The 20,577-nt window shown below is 48.0% G+C and overlaps 1 protein-coding gene and 1 long non-coding RNA gene across 2 annotated transcripts in view; both read right to left on the bottom strand.

Moving 5' to 3' along the window:
• The window catches only part of syt3 (synaptotagmin III), a 28,049-nt gene extending 16,526 nt beyond the window's left edge, over positions 1–11,523 (bottom strand). The window contains 6 exon segments of the mRNA XM_030058658.1: positions 2,152–2,328; positions 4,956–5,064; positions 6,372–6,543; positions 6,545–6,586; positions 6,588–6,769; positions 11,358–11,523. Of these exon segments, the coding sequence (XP_029914518.1) occupies positions 2,152–2,328; positions 4,956–5,064; positions 6,372–6,543; positions 6,545–6,586; positions 6,588–6,769; positions 11,358–11,508 (833 nt within the window). The 5' untranslated portion in view covers positions 11,509–11,523.
• A 1,441-nt stretch (positions 11,524–12,964) lies between these two features.
• On the bottom strand, positions 12,965–20,132 carry LOC115364200 (uncharacterized). The gene is made up of 2 exons (XR_003928648.1): positions 19,915–20,132; positions 12,965–13,130 (listed from the first exon to the last, which is right to left on the bottom strand). It is a non-coding gene; the product is annotated as an uncharacterized LOC115364200 (long non-coding RNA).
• Between the last annotated feature and the right edge of the window lie 445 nt (positions 20,133–20,577).

The following is a 20,577-nucleotide window of genomic DNA, read 5'->3' as shown; positions in this document are numbered from 1 at the left end:
ACCCACAGTCACGGGCGTATCTCACACGCTGTTTGTTATGTATTTAATTACCCGACGAAGATGATGACGGCTCCGAGGCCTTTAATCAACCTCGTTAGACTCTGTCTCCCAGCGTTAAGCGGCGTGTCAGCACTTCATTAGCTCCTCTAAGGTGAGCGGCGTGATCTTTGGGGCCGAGGAGGGACCAAACAGGACAAAGCCAACTGCGTCCCTCCTCGCAGACGCTCCTTTGGACCAATAACAAACGAGACGCGCCGGCTGACGACGCGACCGTGGCCAATAAGGACACGTGTTTACCACCGAATCACATCCAATTAAGGCAATTGGATAAACATGCCCAGTCCGCAATCACATCGAATCAGCGGGATGATAAACAGGACAAATGTAGAAATTACTGTAGGAAATTACATTTCCAGCTCAGCCAGATAAACATTTTAATGAGAGAACCCTGGCTGAATTGAATGTACATCTAATGATCTTTAATCCACTGTAATTTCCTGCTATGCTGGCATCACAGGCTCAGCGATCTCAAGCCATGAGACGTTCACTCACTGCAAAAGGACAGGGATCTTAACAAACTTAACTAACTGTTGTTTGCTGCAAACTACCAGCTGCAGATTCGCCTGCACTCGTGCGTCCTTTGTTACTAAACAAAGGACGCAAGACTCCCGCCCGAACAAAAAACCCAAGGCTTTTACACAATGCCCAAGATATTCTGCTGAGAATAATGCCTATTACTGCTCGAGCAGGGAGGGAAATTCACGGCCTTATTCCTGGCAGACAATGCCTGAAAGCCAGCTGTTATTCCCACAGTGGAAATGTGTCAGCTGTTAATGGGAGTGTCAATAGAAATGCCTTTCCCAGAGGATATCAGGGAGATAGACGCTGTTGTTCTGACTGTTAGGCCCCCAAATAGCGGGGGTCTCGCGCATTAACATCCCAGGTTTATCACGGCTCCCCGGCAGCGGCACACCTCCACACGTGTGTGTCGACACACACATGTGCCCACGCAGTCTTGAAAGCTGCATCTCCGGCTTGTGTGTTCAGCCTCTCCCTCCTCCCTCCTCCTCCCTCCTCCCTCCGACGGCTCTCACCGAAACAATTCCCCTCTGGTGTAATGACTGGCAACTACAGCAGCACATAAATTATCTCCTGACTGAATAAATGGGAGAAAAAGAGGCACATGAACAGTTTTCATCATCAACCCCCGCCACCCCACCACCCCCCGCCTCCTCTGTCCAGCTCCCTCGCTCACGCCCTGTGTCTGTAGTTCCAGTTTATTACACAGTGTGCTGTTATTATGTGTTGACAGGCGCTGCTGTTTAAAGAGGCTCGCCATATATAATTCATGACTGAAACGGCCTCTCACTCCCTTTCTTTTCTGACCATCAGCACTTCTGCCTGTTGTAATGTTTCATGTGTCGGCGCGGGCAGAAAAAAAAAAAAAAAAAAAAAAAACGGGGCGTCCCTGCTGCTGGTTGGAGCCAGACACACTGAACAAGCAAGCAAGCAAGCAAGCTGTACCGCCCTCCCCAACACACACACACACACTCCCTCGACACACATGAAGCACACCTCCGTCACCCCGTTCTAACAGCATGGCACCCGCCAATTACTTAAAACTCAAGAGGAACGCCACGGCAGCTTGTCAAGAACGCACAAAAGGACGCGAGCAGCTCCAGTAATTATCTCCGAAAATTTCTCCGTTCTCCTCAGAAAGATGAAAGACAGACGCGGAAAATTCGGTCTCGGCACTTTTCAGGATTTAAAGGTGCAGTGTGTAGCGTTTTTAAGCATCAATATATATTACCGCCAAATTAAGCGTCCCACCTGGGTATAATTAGCCTAAACCGGATCGGTGGCCTCTGTCTCCTGCTGCCGGTGGTGTCATTTGCACTTGTGTTTCTCAAAATGAGGACCGCATTTCCCATAAATCCCTCTGCTTTCTGTGGCAGAGAAGCTATCGCCGCTTGTCTCTGTTTGTTTTGAGGATCAACATGCTGGAATCTCCTCATTTGTTTACAGTGATGATACAAACGTCTCCGAATTCATGCGGTAATGATTTATCGATGCTAAAAAATGGCACCTTTAAAAAAAAAAAAAGTGGACTCCAGGCTGTTTTTTTGGGGGGGGGAGAACATGCTGACTTACTTGAAGGCGTAGCGCAGGAGGAAGCTGATCTTTCCGCAGGTGTCGCCCTGTTTGCCCTCGCCCTGGTCGCCCTTGGGCCTGTAGAGCTCCGGTTTGATCTGCCCGATGCTGGTTACCTGCTCCTTCTCCTCGCCGTGGAAATCAGGGCTGGAGAGCTGGTGAGTCATGGGCTTAGGCCTGAACCGAAACACAAGAGCTCGGAGGGTGAATACTAAGTGAAGTGCACACACACACACACACACACACACTCACACACACACAATAGAGTGATTATGTTATTCAACACTGTGACGTCGCTGTATAATCAGAGACATAGTGGAGGGTAAACCATTTAAATGCAGTTTACCCACGTTTTTATTTTGAATAACAAAGATGAATGGTGGAGTTAAAGGGATAGGGAGCTACAATATGTAATTTCAGCTGTGAAAAGATTTTTTTTTTTTTTGTCATCATTGGGTGTAGGAGACGTCACAAAGCCGTGAGAATCTGAAGTCCTGTCTGTGCACAGAGATCGAGGCCCATCGGTTGATTTCTCCTGAGCCAAACGATCGGTTTCCGCCGGGGGATTAAAAGAGCCGAGCGATCCAACCAGAACACCTCCCGGCCTCATTTGATGGACTCTCTGCAAGTCGCGCCAAACGGTAACGAGTAACAGCAAATGATTAGCATGACATGCCAATTTTAAGCTCTTCCTGGATATAAATCCACCATTTTAGGGATTATTTTACCAGTCTTACAGCAGAAGAGGTTGGGGGCTGGAAATCAACCCGGTAGACGGAGCTCGTGGATTTTCTCACATCATCTCTACTGGTCGAAGCCCCCAAATTGCATTTTTTAGCAGGGGAGCTCTAAAGCGAAGCATTAGCGAGAACATTGCTGCAGCGCTAGTGAGACAGACGATTTCAGCTCCAACAAGGGATATTTTCACCGAGTTGGACATTTGGTTGGTCGTACCAGGGCCAAGAAAAAAAAAAAATGTTATCCTACAAGGGGAACTAAAGCCCACACAGCCCTGCTGGAATGTAATACCAGAGACACAGTAATTAGAAAGGGAGACATGCATGCGGGCGCCATCTTTGAAATGCCCTTGGGCGGAAGGATCAAGATTAACAAGACCAGACGCCCCATCTGAACGAGGGGCCGACCATATCTACAGTCCCGGTGTGTTCACTTTTCATATTTATGGACTCTGTCAAATTGCATTCAACACTGAGTCATAAAAGTTGAAGGACATTATTGCTTCAGAAAAACAATCATTTCCATTCACCGAGGCTTGCACGCTATGCAGTATCCAAACAGAAAGATTAAGAGATTCTACCTCGTGTCATTGCCATGGTAACTGTAAACGGTCACGTCAGGCGCGGAGTCGAGCGCTGCAAGAGACTGTTTTTTAAAAAATGCATGCGTTTACATTTTCACCTGTGTCGGTCTCGTGCAGCGACGCCGACTCTGCAAGCGCTGATTGGCTGACGGTGTCCTGCGATGATCTGCTGCCGTTTTTAGCATTTCAGGTTTTTTTTTTTTTTCCATTGTGAACCGAAAGGAATGCAGCCCTCTAAATATTTTATGAAGAGTCGCTGACTTTTAAGAACTCTTGCGTCTTCGTGAATGATGGATACAGCACTCAAAAATAATAGTAAATAAGCAAAATCCACATTTTAACTAGATTTGGCATCTCTTTAACCCTCTGGTGCATAGCGGTCACTACAGTGGACAGCTGTTTAAAGTCATTTTCTCCTAAATGCAGTGGTTTCTATGGTGCAATTGCATATCAGCTGCTAGAATGCTCTCTGCTGCTCCCCTCCATTGAGGTTTATGCAGAAACTGTCAATTCTTGTTGCTGAAAACATATTAATACTAGTATCATGACATGGTAAGAGCAGTCCTGCATCCTTTACACTTCAAAAAAGTTACAATCATGACCCTTCAAGTGGACAAAAATGTCCATTTCTAGAAAGTGACCACCAAAAGGTCACAGGGGGGTGATTTTTGGAAGGGGTTAAAATCTTGAAATCCATGTTAAAAGTGATTTAGTGTAACTCCATATGAGTCACTTCAAAGATTTTGAGGATAATAAGTACAAATAGCAACAATAACAAACAGATAAATGACAGGTGGACATTTTTGTCCACGAAGGGTCATGGATGTGATAAAAACGCATTACAGGGTCAAATAATGGATTTTCATGCTGAAAGTTGGGATTTTCAAATTTAACCCAAAATTACCCCCTCTTGCCAAAAATCACCCCCCTGTGACCTTTTGGTGGTCACTTTCTAGAAAATGGACATTTTTGTCCACTTGAAGGGTCATGTATAGGTTAAAAATGCATTACAGGGTCAAAAAATGGATTTTTGTGCTGAAAGTTGAGATTTTGAAATTTCACCCAGAATGACACCCCCTCACCAAAAATCAGCTCTGGTGAGGATGGTGATTGTCTGTGAGGGAGTTTTGAATTTTGAAAAAATGGACAAAAATGTCCATACGAGGGTTAAAGAAGTATGGAGACTCACAAAAGTGTTGATGCCCTAAGAAGAGTAAAAACACATAAGAAAAAAATCTGGACTCAGGCTTTCATAATTCATGCGTCAAAGGGGTAAAGCATACACCGCAGTAAGAAGCATCAAATCAATGTAATCTGCATGACGATGGTGTGTTTCGAGGGGAAACTCATAGGCATAGCACTTTCTGAATATTGAAGGTAGTTTGTCTTGATCATCACTGGCTACAGCTCATGGTTTTTACCACCACAACACACACACACACACACACACACACACACACACACACACACACGCAGTACTGACCGTGAGGTGACCTGCTGCTGCGAGTGGGCGTTGGGCAGGTCTTTTTGAGGCTGGGCTCCGCCCTCCGAGTTCGGGACATCCGGAGACGTCTGGCTCAGCTTCAGCGTTCCTACCGGCGCGAGAAAGTGGATAAACAACATTTAACCCGAGACGTTTCCATGCCTCCTCTGTTATTGCCCGCGTGGCGTCAGCTGTTACGAGAGCAAACCGCGGTCGGCATCATTGATTTCATTGATGGCATTGCATTGATTTTACAGGCCGTTAACAGGCAGTGGAGAGGGAGAACGGAAGAGGAGGGGATATTTACAGCGTCACTGCAAGAGCCAGCAATGGAAACCATGCAGTTATGTGTAAAAGCTATGTGTATAAATGTAGAGGGGGAGGTAATCTCATTTAAAAATCTGAAGCTCAGTCTGGCGCAGGTTATAAGAAGACGTCTAGAAAACACTCTGACGTTGAATATAAGTTTGCACAGCCTTCACCGAAACGAAGGCTCCTGTGAAATCAGCACCTTAGACATCTCTCTGACATCAGTTCGGTGTGCATTTTTACAATGTGCTGTTGTTATTGCAGCGTGTTGTATCATGCTGCTGAAAACGCTGTATGCTTGTTTGGGTCGGCGCTGAGCTCGGCCTCCTCCTGCCGCACACACAGTCGCACGCCTGATGATGGGAAACCAAACGAATGCCGGTATAAAAAATGCCGGTTTATCTTTAGCTTATATGGGTGGCTGCTCGCTTTATGAGGATCACCGACTCAAGGTCAGAGAATACATATGTCTTTATTTCACCTCTCCCTCTGGGTAAAATAAATCAGGGAACTCAACAGTATGAAAAAAAAAGAAACATATTGCAATGATTTTGACAGATATTGCAACTGTGATGATTCATGGTTTTTGCCGGGGTCTGTGGCAAACAAGCATGTTTTCTTGCGTCTGGGAAATTCGATTTGTAGGTCAGGGCGGCTCTGTACCGCCACAATGCTTCATTGGTAATGGTATTTTGTCCCACATTTCACTTTTATCAGAAAAACTGCAGCTCCTGTGATTTGGATATCGCACTTGGCCGCGTTGCGATTCCGATAATATTTCAATTCATGGTTCAGCCTTCGCATGTGCATTAGCAGACTGATCCACGGAGGCTTCTTCCTTGAAAAAGTAATAGGCCTTGCATGTTGCACTGTTGAAAGAAAGCCCATTTCTGCGTAGAATAATGGCTAGCATTTATCATTTCGGCGCCGCACAAATACATTATTTTACTGTTGGGATTGTAGGTAAATCTATTAAATAGTCTGTGAGTATATTAAAATGAAAGGTTATTGACCCAGGCATTACATTACTCTTCCAGTCATGGTGGGATTAAGAGTGTCTAATGTCTGAGAGGTAATACACCGAGCGCCGTTTGCACTCTCTCTCACCGGCGTTGTTGGGGTAGGAGTCCATGTCCAGGTAGGAGTGCTCCTGGGTCTCATGCGGGCCCCCGACCACACCCCCGACTTCCCCCCTCTCCAGCCCCACCAGGTCTGAGAAGTGAGGGTGGTGCTGGCCCTGCTGGCCCAGGGAGGGGTACAGCGAGGAGGAGGAGTGTCCCCTCCTTCCTCTGCAGCAGCGGCGGCAGGAGCGACGACCCCCCCGCCGCCCGCCAGACTCCCGACGCCGGCGGTCCCGGGCAGCAGCCCCGACGTCAGGCTCAGGCCCCCGCCCTCCTTGTCCCGCCATGGCAGCCAGCAGAGCTTCCAGGAGACGAAGAGGGAGACGGAGAGGAGGACGATGCCGCAGAACGTCACGATAACCGACAGCAGACTGACAGAGATCTCTAAAGAGGGTGGGAGGAAACGAGAGGAAGGAGAAAGACAGTAAGCAAGAGCTCCATTGTAAAGTATTTACTTATAAGCAAATATATAAAGAGCAATCATGAAGTGAAGGCAGCTTTTTGGGGAAAGAAAGGAACCATAACCTCATTAGTATATGTCCTATATCTACATATAAATGAACAAGTTTCATAACAGAGATTCATAAAAAAAAAAAAAAAAACTCGTTGCTTTCAAGAAATAAAAAAAGGAATCCTAATCTTGTCTCTCATGTCCTATATTTAATATATGAGCAAACAAGTTTCGTAATACGGCCTCTCAACGAATCAACAGTAACCCGCCGCACGATCAACAAATCATGTAACACCCCGACCCAAAAATATCTGTAAATCCCATATTATGGAGGAGGAGAGGGAACCCGCAGTGGGTGTAAATTGATATGCATCCCCAGAAGCTCATATTCCAGTTTTGAATCCTGAGCTTAAAATGGGGGCAAACGCTGGCGCAGAGAATCTCTCAGGGGGTGGGGGTGGGGGGGGTGCGGGATGTGCGGGGTGGGTGGGGGGGCAAACAATAAAAAATACCAACACCCACAGAGATGCTTCTATGCGATGTCATTAAGCATTTCCTCGCGGTTATGAGCTATTTAATCTCTGACGGCTGAAGGATTGTGTCTGAGGGTGGGGGTGGGGGTGGGGGGTGTCGATGGGGGGTTGAGGGTGGGGGGGGTCGACGGGAGGAGGGTGTGGGGGTGTGTGGATAATGGGGGTGGAGTATGACTCATCCAAGTGAAAAACATCCAGAGAAGAAGGGAAAAGCGCCGTTTCAGCACCAGACTGTTGGACAGTTCCAGCAACATCCCCGTCAAAGAGAATGCTTAAACGAGACAGAGCGAGGGAGAGAGAGAGAGAGAGAGAGAGAGAGAGAGAGAGAGAGAGACAGAGAGACACGAGACAACAAGCCAGAGAGGAGAGGAGAGCGAGGAGAAGAAGAGAGGAGAGGACACAGCAGAGTGAGGGGAGAGCGAGAGGGAGAGAGTGGGGACGCAGGGAGAGAGAGGAGAGACAGAGCGAGGGAGAGAGAGCGAGAGAGAGATGAGGAGGAGAGAGAGAGAGGGGAGTGAGAGAGGGAGGCGAGAGACGGGGAGACAGCAGAGAGAGGAGAGAGGCGAAGGGGGGGGAGAGAGGAGAGAGAGATGAGAGAGAGAGAGGAGCGGAAGAGACGAGCTAGGAGAGACAGAGAGGGAGAGAGAGGAGAGACAGAGAGAGAGCGAGAGACAGCGTGAGAGAGAGAGACAGAGAGAGAGAACAAGACAGAGAGAGAGAACGAGAGAGAGAGAGAGAGAGAGAGAGAGAGAGAGAGTCGACATGAATCGCCAGCCTGGGAAACTTTTTGTAGTCCTGTCCACGCTTCGGAGGTACACATCTGCACATGTCACGCTCTGTGAAGCGCGACTCCATCATAAATTCATAAATGTGTAAAAATACCCTATAAATATTGAATGAAAATGTATAAAAATATTTTAAATCCTCAGATGAATATTTATAATTATCCCGAGCCATTTGATGTGTATTAATAAAGAGTTTGTTTTGGTCTGACGATCGCCTTGACAAAAGGACTTATCGAGAGCCCCGCGTTGAACTGGAGGCCCGAGCCCCCCCCCCCCCCCCCGCGCGCTTATGAATATTTATAGATCAGCACGAGCCCGGGGAGACTCATTAAGATATTGTGAAGGTTTTGCAGATGTAGCTCGTTTCCCCACCTTGCAGCTTCTCGTCTCGGAGATCTCGCCTCTCGCCATCTTGGGCTGGGTCCAGACCCGAGCGCCGCCAATTAACCAGCCTTCCTGTCTGCGGGCGGGCCAATCATCACCTCGTGGTGGAGGGTAGCCCCGTCCCACCATGCAAGGAGGATGTTCCCCGCCCACGAACGAACCCCACCCCTACTTTTTTTTTTTGGAAACCTTTTTTCCCTCCGTTTACTTCGACTCAAAGTGGCTTCACGGGCTTGACAAAGACATAAACGCTGTTAAATCGGGCAAAAGAGAATGAAATTTTATCTGTAACAGGCTGACAACAAGACGGAGTGCAAATGAGTCGAAACAAGACAACAGCCGCCAATCCTCCAGCCCAGGGGTGCATCTTCTTCTTCTTCTTCTTCTTCTTCTTCTTCTTCTTCCACTCTGTCTCCCTCTGTTTAATCCCCCTCTTTACAACCCTCGTTCCTCGCTGTCGTTTATTTCCGCACGCTGTCTGTCTGTCCGTCTCGGCGCTCTTTCGCCGCCCGTTCCCCTCTCCTCGGCGACCGTCTTTTTTTTTTGTTCATCACCCCAACCTCCTCTAACCCTCCTCTTCCCTCTCCTCCTCCTTCTCCGCCTGTCTTCCCTACCCTCGCGTCTCTCATTCTCTCTTTGGTGAATTATTCATCAGTCTGTGTATGTCATTAATCAGCACTTGTTCAAAAGATATGATCGGGAGGAGGGTGGGGGGGGGGTGGGCGATGGGGGACATCGATCTGTTGCCGTGGAGAAAAGGATGACGGAGGGGGAGGGAGGAGGTAAAAAAAACGAAGGAGGAGGAGGAGGAGGAGAGAGAAATGGAGAGGGGAAAACGCTTGAAGAGAGGAGAGGGAGCGATGACACGGAGCAGAGGAAAAGAGGGCAAAGGGAGGGAGGGCGAGGTGGAGACTGACGAGGGAACGACAGAAGTAGAGGTAATGATGTAAAGGGGGAAAGGAGAGAGAGAGAGAGAGAGAGAGAGAGAAATCACTGATGTGGACGATAGCATGGCCTGTGGGGTTAGGAGGCGAGGGGCGGGCGGGGCGGGGCGGGAGGGTTCGCAGATTGTAGAAACAGAAATATTGGCTGACTGGTCTTATTCCCTATTTTCCTTTTTTACACGCCCGCAGGGGGGAGGAAGAGGAGGAGTACGAGGCTTGATAAAGTCCGCACGTCTGCCGTGACACGTGTGCAAGAGTAGAAAGCGAGAGGAGACGACGATACACAGAGAGAGAGGAGAAAAGAGGAGGGATGGAGGAGAACAAGGTGACAGTGATTTAGAGTGAAACCCGACGAGGGGAGGTGTTTAGGACGGGAGAGGTTAATGTATTGATCCGGCGGAGGAAAAACAAAGAGGGACGGCGAAGCGGTGAGGTGTGTGCGGTTGGCAGATGAAGGTGCATTGATAAGACAAGGCTGTGATCAAATGTGCGTGGGGACTGTGGAGGGAGGGAGGGAGGAGGACAGGGGGGCCGCTCTCCTCCATTTGTCTCTCTTCAGGGCAGATGCTCTACCTTTTCCCAGCACTGATCTCGCCAAAGATCCATGGCTAATCGACAAAAGCATAAAAAAGCGCGTCGTCGGCGGGTGGGTGGGTGGGTGGCTGGACGGGCGGGGGGCCTCTGAAGTGCACAGCGGAGTGGGACCGAGGCACCCTGTCAATCAGCGACTGATGCAAACCCGCCGGGAGTCGTACAAGGGCTCCACATCAAACGCATCTCCGCTGCTTACACAAGCCATCCGCTGACAGCTTTCGGCGGTCGCGGTCCTCGGAGGGCGCGGAGACTTCCGTCAGCAAACGCCGAGAAAAAAAAAAAAAAAAAAAAAAAAAAAAACACAGCTGGCGAGCGAGAGAGGGGGGCCAACGCCTAAAACCATGGTGTGACATTTCTTCACAGAGCCACTGCAAATCTCCAGGAGCCGCGTGGAGCCAATCCAGGCTAATCTACACTGAGCCACAGATATCCGGCGCTCATCTGCATAACAGCACGTCGCACGTCCAAATGATTCAAAGAGAACCTCGCGCGCAAAATAGTCTGCCGCGCTACCTGGTGCAGAATGACGCACCTGCACTGTTTGATGGAAACAAGAACAAAAAAGAAAAACGTATTTGTTATCCTGCTCCGAGGTAACACTCGCTCGAGGTATGAAATCCAGCGAGGCTCTCTTGGGCCTGGTAAAAAAGCGATGGGATGCGCTCGTATCATAGCCATTTCAATACAGCGGATGAATATTTCATGCATGGTGGGGCCTCCCTTTTTGTCTGAGTGCACAGCTTCTCTGACCACCTTTGCAAAAAAAAAAAAAAAAAAAAAAAAAAAAAACTCACCTGCAAAATGAGTCTTCCCCTCCTTACATAGGCCTATATGATGTTGTAATGACCAACACGGGTTTGCAAAGGCAATGCGGCTATTTTTGCATCGAGGCTGCTGACAGCCAGTATTTATCTGCGTGAAAATGAGTTAATTAATTCCAAATTTTTTGTGTTTCCGTCCAGAATTTTCCTCTTGACGGGGCAGAAAAAGCCTCTCGAGCGGTATTCAGACCGCCGTGTGACACCACAGCGCTCCTCTCAAACTCATATTAATGAAATTCTTAAGTGGGTCAGCAGCTCCTTAAGGCAGGGTGAGGCGAGTTTCACTGCAGGTTTTACAGACCAACACGCCTTGTAAAAAAAAAAAAAAAAAAAAAAAAAAAGGAGGAACCTCCATCATACTGGAGATGAGTAACAGAGATCCAAATACCTGATTTTTTTTTTTTTTACTGAAAGGATCACGTGTGAGTAAGCAGAGAGGTCGGTGGAGCCCGGGCCTCACCTGTGTCCAGCTGTCTGTTGCGGCCTCTCAGCAGGTAGCTGAACTCCTGGCAGCGCTCGCTCTGGCTGTAGCCTCTCGGGGAGTTGAAGCACAGCTCCTCCACCAGCACCAGCGCCTTCTTACACAGGTCTTCATCCCAGTCCCCCGACATCCTCCAATCCGCATCGCACTCCCGCCCGCAGTCGGCCAATGACAGCGCAGCCCTCGCCGCCCTCACCCGCTGGACGGCGCGTGGGTAAGTAGAAGGTTGGCCCGTCCACCTTTTACAAGGCGTCTGCTGGGGGGGGGAGAGGAGGAGTGAGGGGATGAAAAGACAGACGAACGAGGGGCCGTCAGCTGGGTGTCTCGGTCCGGATCAGAGCGGCGACCACGATGACATTCCCCCGTGTTCGACCCGAGCCACGCCCCAGCCCGCTCACGTTTTCCCTGCGAGAGAAGGAAGAGGAGAGAGAGAGAAGTTGGCAACATTAGCGCGAGGAAATGAAGCTGAACAAATCAGGTGTTTGGCAGATTGGTCAGTTTGCCCTTCAAGCGAGAACATGGATGCCAAAAATAATTCATGTGTGCCCAGCATCAGATCATCGGCTCCAGCGCTCGCTCGGCGCCGAATACTTCAGCAAACGCCGCGCGACGGGAGAGCAGGCGACAACAAGTCACCTCGAAAGTGAGAAGATGCGAATGTATAGCGGCTTTAACACTAAAAAGTATGTAATTTGAAATGATACGCCTCCAACTCTAGCAGTTTTGTTGGAGTAAGTCTCAACATTAAAGATTTACATCAAATACAGCACAAAACGAAGCGGCTCTTTTGAACTAGCGGGGGCTAATTTTGAAATGGCGTGTAAAAGAAATCACAGCCTCTCACCTGGAATAACAGCAAAAATAAACCCCTTACATCCATTACACAAAGTTAACGACTGAGTTAATAAATGGTTTAATTTTCAAATTTTATTACCCTACATCTACCTATAATAAGAGCCACTAAAAACTTTTATTACAGAAAAGTTAATTTTCTTACTTTGGGATAAAGCTAGCTGCCTGCAATCTGACATAGTGTTTGCTGAAATATTAAGCAAGTGATCAACCGGGGAGCCATAGATCAGCTGAGATACAAGGAGACTCGGTGCTGGCTTCTTTCTTTTTTCCTTTTTTTTTTTTTTTCATCAATGGTGTAACCAAATCCACCAGTTTGACCAGAAGACATGCAGAAATATTCAGCCAAGGTCAGATAAATGACGAGGCTGTTGCTTGTAAGAACAGCCGGGCAGCTGTCTCAGATTTTGCCTCCATGTCGTTGCACTGTAATGAGGGAAAAGGGCAGCTGTAATCTAATGCATTGCCACGGAGCTTTAATAATGATGTAAAGGCATGGTCTGAGTGTTTTTACCTTTATTGAACTTGACTCTTGAGGTACTGGGCCATGCTGAATTTGTGAGCCGGAGTGGAGTCACTCTACATATAATATTTTCTTTGCAAACAGATTCGGCCCGAGCAGTACTGAGTTATGCCTCCAGTGCATGCATAACCTTTAGCTTGTTATTTTCCTAATGTCTCAAGGACCAGAAGAAAAAAAAAAAAAAGAAAGAGTCCGCAAGACAACTGGCTTATTTTTTTTTTGTACTGCAAGTCGAGAGCAGAGTTGAGCTCTTAGTCATCTAGCTCCAAGAGGAATCGGTGGAATGCATTGATTTCCCTGGTTTCTCCAACACATCAGCATGGATCGGCGTTTGGTGCGAGATCTGTGGAATGTCTGTCGAAAGGCTCCAACATCACCTGAAAAACAATCAGAACGGATCAATGAGTGAGGCGCACAAGGCCAAGGGCAACACACACACAGAGAGAGAGAGAGAGAGAGAGAGACGGCGGGGGGAGAAAGGACGGAGATAATGGCCATAAACTGAAACCCATCCCCACGTTTGCGAGACGGCAAATGACGAGACGCAACATCAGACGCAAGCGCAATCAGACGTCTCGCGTCCGCACGCAGGGGCGCGTGTCCTGCTTGTCCTTTCATCTGAGAGAAACTAGACTTCTTTAGCATACCGCCTTTGTTTTTGAACTCATTCTGTCTCAATAAAAGCAGGTCAATGCCCAAATTGCAGTTTCTCACGGCCTGTTGGTCTGCAGGGACTCCAACTGAGGGGAATATATGTAAAGTTGTGTCTAATAATACGTATCGGGTGGAAAAAGGGTGAGTGCTAAATGCTTTCTCCCCAAAAAAAAAAAAAAAAAAAAAAAACTCTCGGAGAGGCCACGGTGCACTTTGCAAAATAAAGCACCAGCAACACGGCGCTCGCTCGTGAGAGGTCAGCGCTCTCCTCCGCCGAGCGGCTTTGTCCTCGTGATGTAGCTGACCTGTTTCTTGGACAAGGTGCCTCGTCAGACGGAGGAAGGACTATTGATTTGATGTATGTTGCTCTGTGAAATGTCAGCGTCAGTCTTTGTGCACTGAGTGGCACCTCCCCGGCAAAGAGCTCCTTATGTGTCCATCTATCTCCCAGTCGATCCATCAATCAATCACTGCATTAAGCAAAGACATATTTCACTCAGGACAAGACACGAAACAAGAACCGCTTCCACTCCCTCCCCTCGCACGCTCGCTCGCTCGCCCTGCCTCTCCTCTCGTAGACAAAAACACCCTCACTCCTCTCTCTCTCTCTCTCTCTCTCCCTCTCTCTTTTTAAAAGCCGGTCGTCATATTAGTATAGTCTGTCAATCTAAAGGAAACTCAGATAACACACAGTCTATTTATCCGTCCATCTCGGCGCAGCCCATTGCAGAAATGAGTCAGAAATTAGCGAATCAAAATGCCATCCAGACCCAACATCGCACGCCAGCCCTCCCTCTGCCCCCTCCACCCCCTCCCATTAAGATAGTAAATCTGTCTGAGTGACTTTAAAACCCAGGATATCTCAATCTGAGGAATGGCTGTCTGGCACGAAACCGGTCCTCTCAAATGCCAGCGAGAGCATCAGGGAGGAGAGGGAGGCGAAAAAAAAGAAATGGAGGAGACAGACAGACAGACAGACAGAAAGAACGAACGATTGTGTGTGTGTGTGTGTGTGTGTGTAGTAAGAGACAGAGGCAGAGGAAGGAGAGGGAAGCGAGGGATAAGAGAGATGCTGACATTAAATTGGAGGCGAGACAGATAAAGAGGGAGGGAAAAAAAAAAAACTGGAGCAGAAAAGGCCGGAAAAAAACAGAGAAAGGAAGCTGGCGGCGAGGGTGACACAGCAACAATAGTAATCAAGGGTTGGGAGATGCAATTTACTAGGAGCAAAATATTTACAAGCGCTGGTTACTTGCAAATAAATATGCCTTCATGCACATGTAGTCACAGTTTTCCTCTTAGATAGTGTCATGGCCTGACGTGCACGCTCCTACTGTACAAAGCATAAAAAAAAAAAAAGCCTTGCAGATGCTCCACTGACTGCTGTCCTGCCTGGGATCAATACTCTGAGGCAACTAATACGCCACAACACAGACCGGTCAACCAGTAAGGTCACTGTCCAATTGGACAGTGGAGACCCAAACGGCAAACAAGGTCACAGTCTAATCACACTACAGTGAGCGGAGAGCCGGCGCGGGGGTCCCGTCCAATCGCACATCAGAGAGGGGAGGTCAGCGGCCAATCACGAAGGAGGACGGTCGATCAGAGGGATCATGTGCCAGCGGGCCTCAGACGTCCTGTTGCCATCGGTTGTGGATAAAAAAATTTAAAAAAAAAATAATAATAAAATAGATGATTTATTGGAGAAACGAATGGGGCTTTTCTATCTCCTTCAAAACGATTTGTGACATTTGGATGTTTGTGCATGAAAAATGAAACATCCCTGCAACTTCAGAGGTTAAAATTCATCACAGCGAAGTGGTTAGCGAGCTGTGACGAGCCGAGTCGCAGTGATTCTCCTGTTTTTTAAGACTTTTGTTGTCAGAAGTATCAGCCAAAGAAACAGCCAAGAGCAGCTAGCTACCCGTGTATTATTTTTTTAAATTTTTATTTATTTATTTACCGTATTTCCCCAATTAATCGCCCGGGCGTTTAATACGCAAAATCAACTTGGACCCCAGGCGTTTAAAAGAACCAGGCGGCTATTCGCTGCAGGCCTTTATTTATTTTTGCACAGACCTGCACCAGGCCATTATTGTGATGACAGTTACTGTCCAACATATTTACAGTCGGTTGATTTAAGATTACGGTACACCCTTTTTTTTAACGTTAGCTAGCGCTCTCATTTTGACAGAAAACAGAAGTGCTGCACAGTTATTGTGCGGCTAACTGTTTACTTCTGCAAAAATAAGGTGAATAGCCTTATTTTGGGTTTACCTCAATATAATGCAAATAATCGCCCCGGCGGTTATTCAGGTGGGCGTTTAATACGTAAAATGGGTGCAGACCCCAGGCGTTTAAAAGAACCCGGCGGATATTTGCGGCCGGGCGATTAATTGGTGAAATACGGTATTTATTTTTTGTTAGGGCTCAGCAGCGAGCGAGTATGATTCTAGTCTTAAATTTATCTGGCAAACCCTGCGACAGAACAGCCAGCTACATTTTAATGCGCGCTGCAGTGTTAACTTTTTGTTAGCAAAATAATTATGTTGGTTGGAAAGCAGCAGCCGAATTCAGTGGGATCCAGCCTCATTGAAGAAGGAAATTCACAGATTTAAAAAAAAAAAAAAAAAAAAAAAAGTCCAAGTTTTAAAAGGCAGCTTAAACCTCAGACTGTGACGGGGATGATTATGTGAAAACCCCACGGATTTTCCCCCACAGAGAAAATGCGTTGGATCACAATTCCACATCGGGGCAAAGGTCTCTAATCAATGTCACATCGGACTTCTGAGGACTATTCTGGGAAGAAGAAAAAAAAGGGAAAAGAAGGGGAATTGCACCAGAGAGGCTACTGGACAAACAGGAAACAAAGCCCAGACGCACCGTGGTCAATATGCCTCTGAAGTGAATATGAGCCCGGTCAGGATGGAGTACAACAGGTACGCCGGCGGGGTGGAAAGATCAACCGATAAGAGGTCGAAGGTTCAATCTTCTCCGAGTGTCCTTGAGCAAGACCACTCCATTTAAGTGGCTGTGGATAAAAGCATCAGCTAAACGTCTCATTTGTAACTGTCACCGCTCAGCCGTTACATCCTCAGTCTGGCTAATAGGTGATAAACCAGATGAGGCGTTTATTTTTGCATCCCCTGATAATGAAGGGATCATTCTCACATTTGCATCCGGGAGGAGGGATCCGGAGCAGCGTTCGAATCCGGTGTGACTGCTGAAGGAAACAGCGAGGCGGATCATCCAAAATGTGAGAAAAAAAAAAAAAAACACGTCTGGATACAGCGCTCCTGTTTCATTTATTCGCTGGGACACACACTAATAAATATTTATTCAATATTGGATGTGCGACTTTGCTGTTTTGGTTGTTTTTTTTTTTGTTTTTTTATTTTTTTTGAGTGGCTGTATTGTATTTCATGTTTTTTTGGCTCGACGCTCCTCTCACGACAGCTCCAGCGCTGTATCACATTCCCACACTGAAAATCTGACAAACACACCAAACACAAGACACAAATCAAGGCAATTTAAAGGGGCGCTATGCAAAAATGATCAGCTGAAGTGACAAAAAAAAAAAAAAAAAAAATTTAACGGCTGAGTCTACACAGTCCTCATCGCCCGCCTGACTCACTACTAGATTACGTCCCGATTTTCCACGTTTTGTCTCAGCCGAGTGTGAACGCCCCCCCCGGGTTCAGTCGAGACTCGGCGAATTTTGCATATCGCACCTTTAAAGCGCCACAAATGTGACTTTTGATTAAAAAAAAAAAAAAAAACACAGAGGACACGCTTTTCAGTAAGGAAGATCACGTTAGCGACTGCGATAGAGATCTGAAAATCTGCACGGGGGGGATCTGGCTCGGAGGGATGAATCACACACACACACACACCTCAGCCGACTTCGGGAATTACAGCGATAACGCGTTTGAGATGCTGCCGTGTGCCGAATTAGAAGCACAACAACAAGGCTTTTGGACGCCTACCCCGAAAGCTTATCCAGTCCTAAACCCCTATTATCACTTGGCATTTCTGTTTACAGGAACGCCAGATAGTCGTCTATTGTAATCTATGAAATGTCAAATGCAAGTCGGATGAGCGGATGAAACTGTCCTTTCTCCGGGTCAAAGGTGATTTGATAAATATTTGTATCAGCAGAAGCAGCCGTCATGTAATTTCATTTTGGGGTTCAAAGTGGGCAGGTTTAAGATGCTATCCCGACTTACTCCTCACACCTCTTTCAATCACCTCCAGTTCACCCATGGCTCCTCCTGGCTCTCTATTGTATTTATTGTATTTAGATTGAAAAAACTTGTTATGAATCTCCTGCCAGTTTAATGAGGAAAAAAAAAAAAAAAGAGAACCCCTGTAATTGCAAAGCTTAAATGAGGAGAGTCAGACCCCCTTTAGTGTGTGAGCACAAATGGCAGACAAAGGCTCCTAATCCATTAGATATACCTAACAGGATGTTTCAGTGGGATCTCACTGAACCTGTTTTCAAGTCCTGCTATCTGCCGTCACGCCGCCTCTCTTGTTTTCATCTGTCCCTGGAAGTCATCTTTAATTGAACTCCTCATCCTTGCCCTCGAATGTTTTTTTTTTTTTTGTGTTTGTTTTTAAATTGCCAACTGTTAAAACCGATTTTACACTTTCCGTGTCAGCTCCCCTTTGTGACAATGCCCACCAAAAAACAATATTCTGTCATTTCCGGTCCGCTGTGCAGCACGGTGGATTGGCTCAGCTGCTCTCCTCCCTGCTCTTTCCATCATCGGCTCAGGACTTTGATGTTGTCTGCTGGGCTCTATCCCGCCGTGCAGTATCATGTCGTGTGCCACTTCACGCCGGTGTACTCGTGTACTCTGAAATCATCCACCATTCGCCAAGACTGTCCCTGATTCACAGAGGTCGTGACCTCTCTGCACCGGCGCTGGCACATCCCCAGCCCGCCCCCCCCTTTTTTTTTTTTTTTTTTTTTTTGTGCATCACTTCCTTGCGAGGCCACGGCGATGTCTGTCTGGGACAACGCTACCGGTGCTCCTCTGTGCTCATTCGGCTGTGACGGATGGATGCACAAGGGTAAACAGATAGGGCTACTACAACGCATCTTTTTGGGGTTACTCCAGTGGCGCGCCGCTGTGTTTCGCTGGGACAGAGACGGCGCCGTACGAGGCCAAGATTGAGCGCGGGGGTATTAATGTCTATTGACTAGAGGTAATAGCTTTGCTGAGCCTCAGCCTCGAGGTTGTTCCAATTTAGCCTGTCCTATAATAGCTGCTGGACACCCTTTCAGCAAATAAATAACATGAGGTGGGAGAGAGCGGGCCTTGATTTGTGCGTAAACCCATATATCTCCATAAACATGCGCTCCAACACGGCTGCACGCCCCATATAGGCATAAGGACAGCATACACACTCCCTCACTTCATCTGTCTATTTCTATCTCTCGCTGCCTCTCTCTCTCTCTCTCTCACACACACACACACACACACACACATCAAAGGCTGCCACAGCATTTTAGTGCACCGCTCCTGGCCCTGTGTGAGCTGCCAGGGTCTAAATTATCTATAACGGGGCGCAAGAAACGCGGAGCAAAAGGCCAGCCATGAACCGTGGGATATTGGTGCTGCTCTTCCTGTCTCTCGCACAGCCAGTGGAGCTGCAGAGCAGGACCTATTTACAGACAGGGAGTGTAATCACACACACACACACACACACTCACACACACACATAGAGAGAGAGAGAGAGAAAGAGAGAGCAGCCGCCTTCACTTCATTTTTCACCTACCGCTATGTCAGAGTCGGTGAGTCAGTGTGTCTCTGTGGTTGGGGTTTTTGCCATTTGCATAAATATGGTTCTGTGTGGTGGGAAGCCAGCGCAACTGTGCCTTTGATGGGGAGGGGGGGAGGAGGGGCGGGGTGCTGGCGGTGGTGGTGGTGGTGAGGAGGAGAGGAGAGGAGGGGGGGGGCGGTGCTGGTGGAGGGGAATTACGCACGTTTCAACCTGTCTTGTGTGTTCGTGCGCGTGTGCGTGTCTCTTGCGCGCGCGCCCATCTCCCTCTCCCTCTCCCTCTCTCTCTCTCTCCCTCTGTCTGTGCTCTGTTCCACCATACATCTTATGAAATTGCACTAACAACATAAAAAAGTTTAATCATCATCCATGTCGATCCCTCCCGTTACATGCCCACGCTGATCCACTCGTGTTATAGACGCGAGCCTATTCTCCGTTCCATACTACAGCCTACATAGCCTGTACGGGCTGCCTCCACAAAGCATACATCCCACAATATCCTCGACATATACCAAGGGTAGAATGCAATATGGAAGAGCCGGGGCGATGCACAAATAATATAGGCATAAAATATTTATGGAAAACAGACACATGCTGCTGGATTTAGGGCATATTCAGCATAGCCCAGCGCGTGATGCGGGATCAAAGGAGATAGCGAATAATGCACACAACGCAGAGCCGCACGCATGTACAGCGGGAACAACGGGAATGTCTTCCTACCTTGGCGTAGCAGAAACCAATCTGCCCCTCGCTTTCTCCCTCTCTCTTTTCCAATTTCCGATTTGCGATCTTCTCCGGGCGGCTGTTTTATTCAGATGCGACGCTTGTAAAGGGACATTCCGCCCTCTTCCTCGCCCCCCCCTCCCCTCCAAGACGCACCAAGCCCTGCAACCGGGATGGCAGACTGACTGAGAGGGAGAAGCGAACAATATGATATCTCTCAGCTCCCCTCTTTTCCCTCCCGTTGCCTCTGTTCTTCTCTTATATATTTTTCCCCTCTGTGTATTTTTTTTCCTCCTCTCTATTTCACTATCCCCTCCCTCCCTCTCTCTCTCTCCCTCACTCTCTCTTGCTCTCTCTCTCTCTTTTTTTCCTCCCTGTGCTCTGAATACTAATACTCTGTCTCTCCTCTCTCAGCCTGTACAGCCCGGCCAGTGCTAAAGACATACTGATGTATGTGGGGTGTAGAGAGAAGAGGCGGGCGGGGGGATGGGGAGGGGGGTGGGGGTGGCTCTCAGCCAAGAGGGTGCCTGGCTTTGGGGGGTGGGGGTGGTTGTGGAGGGTGGGCGGTGGGGTCTTGTTAGGTCTTATTGGAGTCGTGATTAGATAATGATACTCCTGTAGATGTCTCCAGTACAGTCGCTGTGATTGTTGGGAGGGGAT

This window comes from Myripristis murdjan, chromosome 8, assembly GCF_902150065.1.
Source record: "Myripristis murdjan chromosome 8, fMyrMur1.1, whole genome shotgun sequence".
Taxonomy (NCBI): Eukaryota; Metazoa; Chordata; class Actinopteri; order Holocentriformes; family Holocentridae; genus Myripristis; species Myripristis murdjan.
Note: the sequence above shows the minus strand (reverse complement) of the source record. Positions and strands in the feature narration are given on the sequence as shown.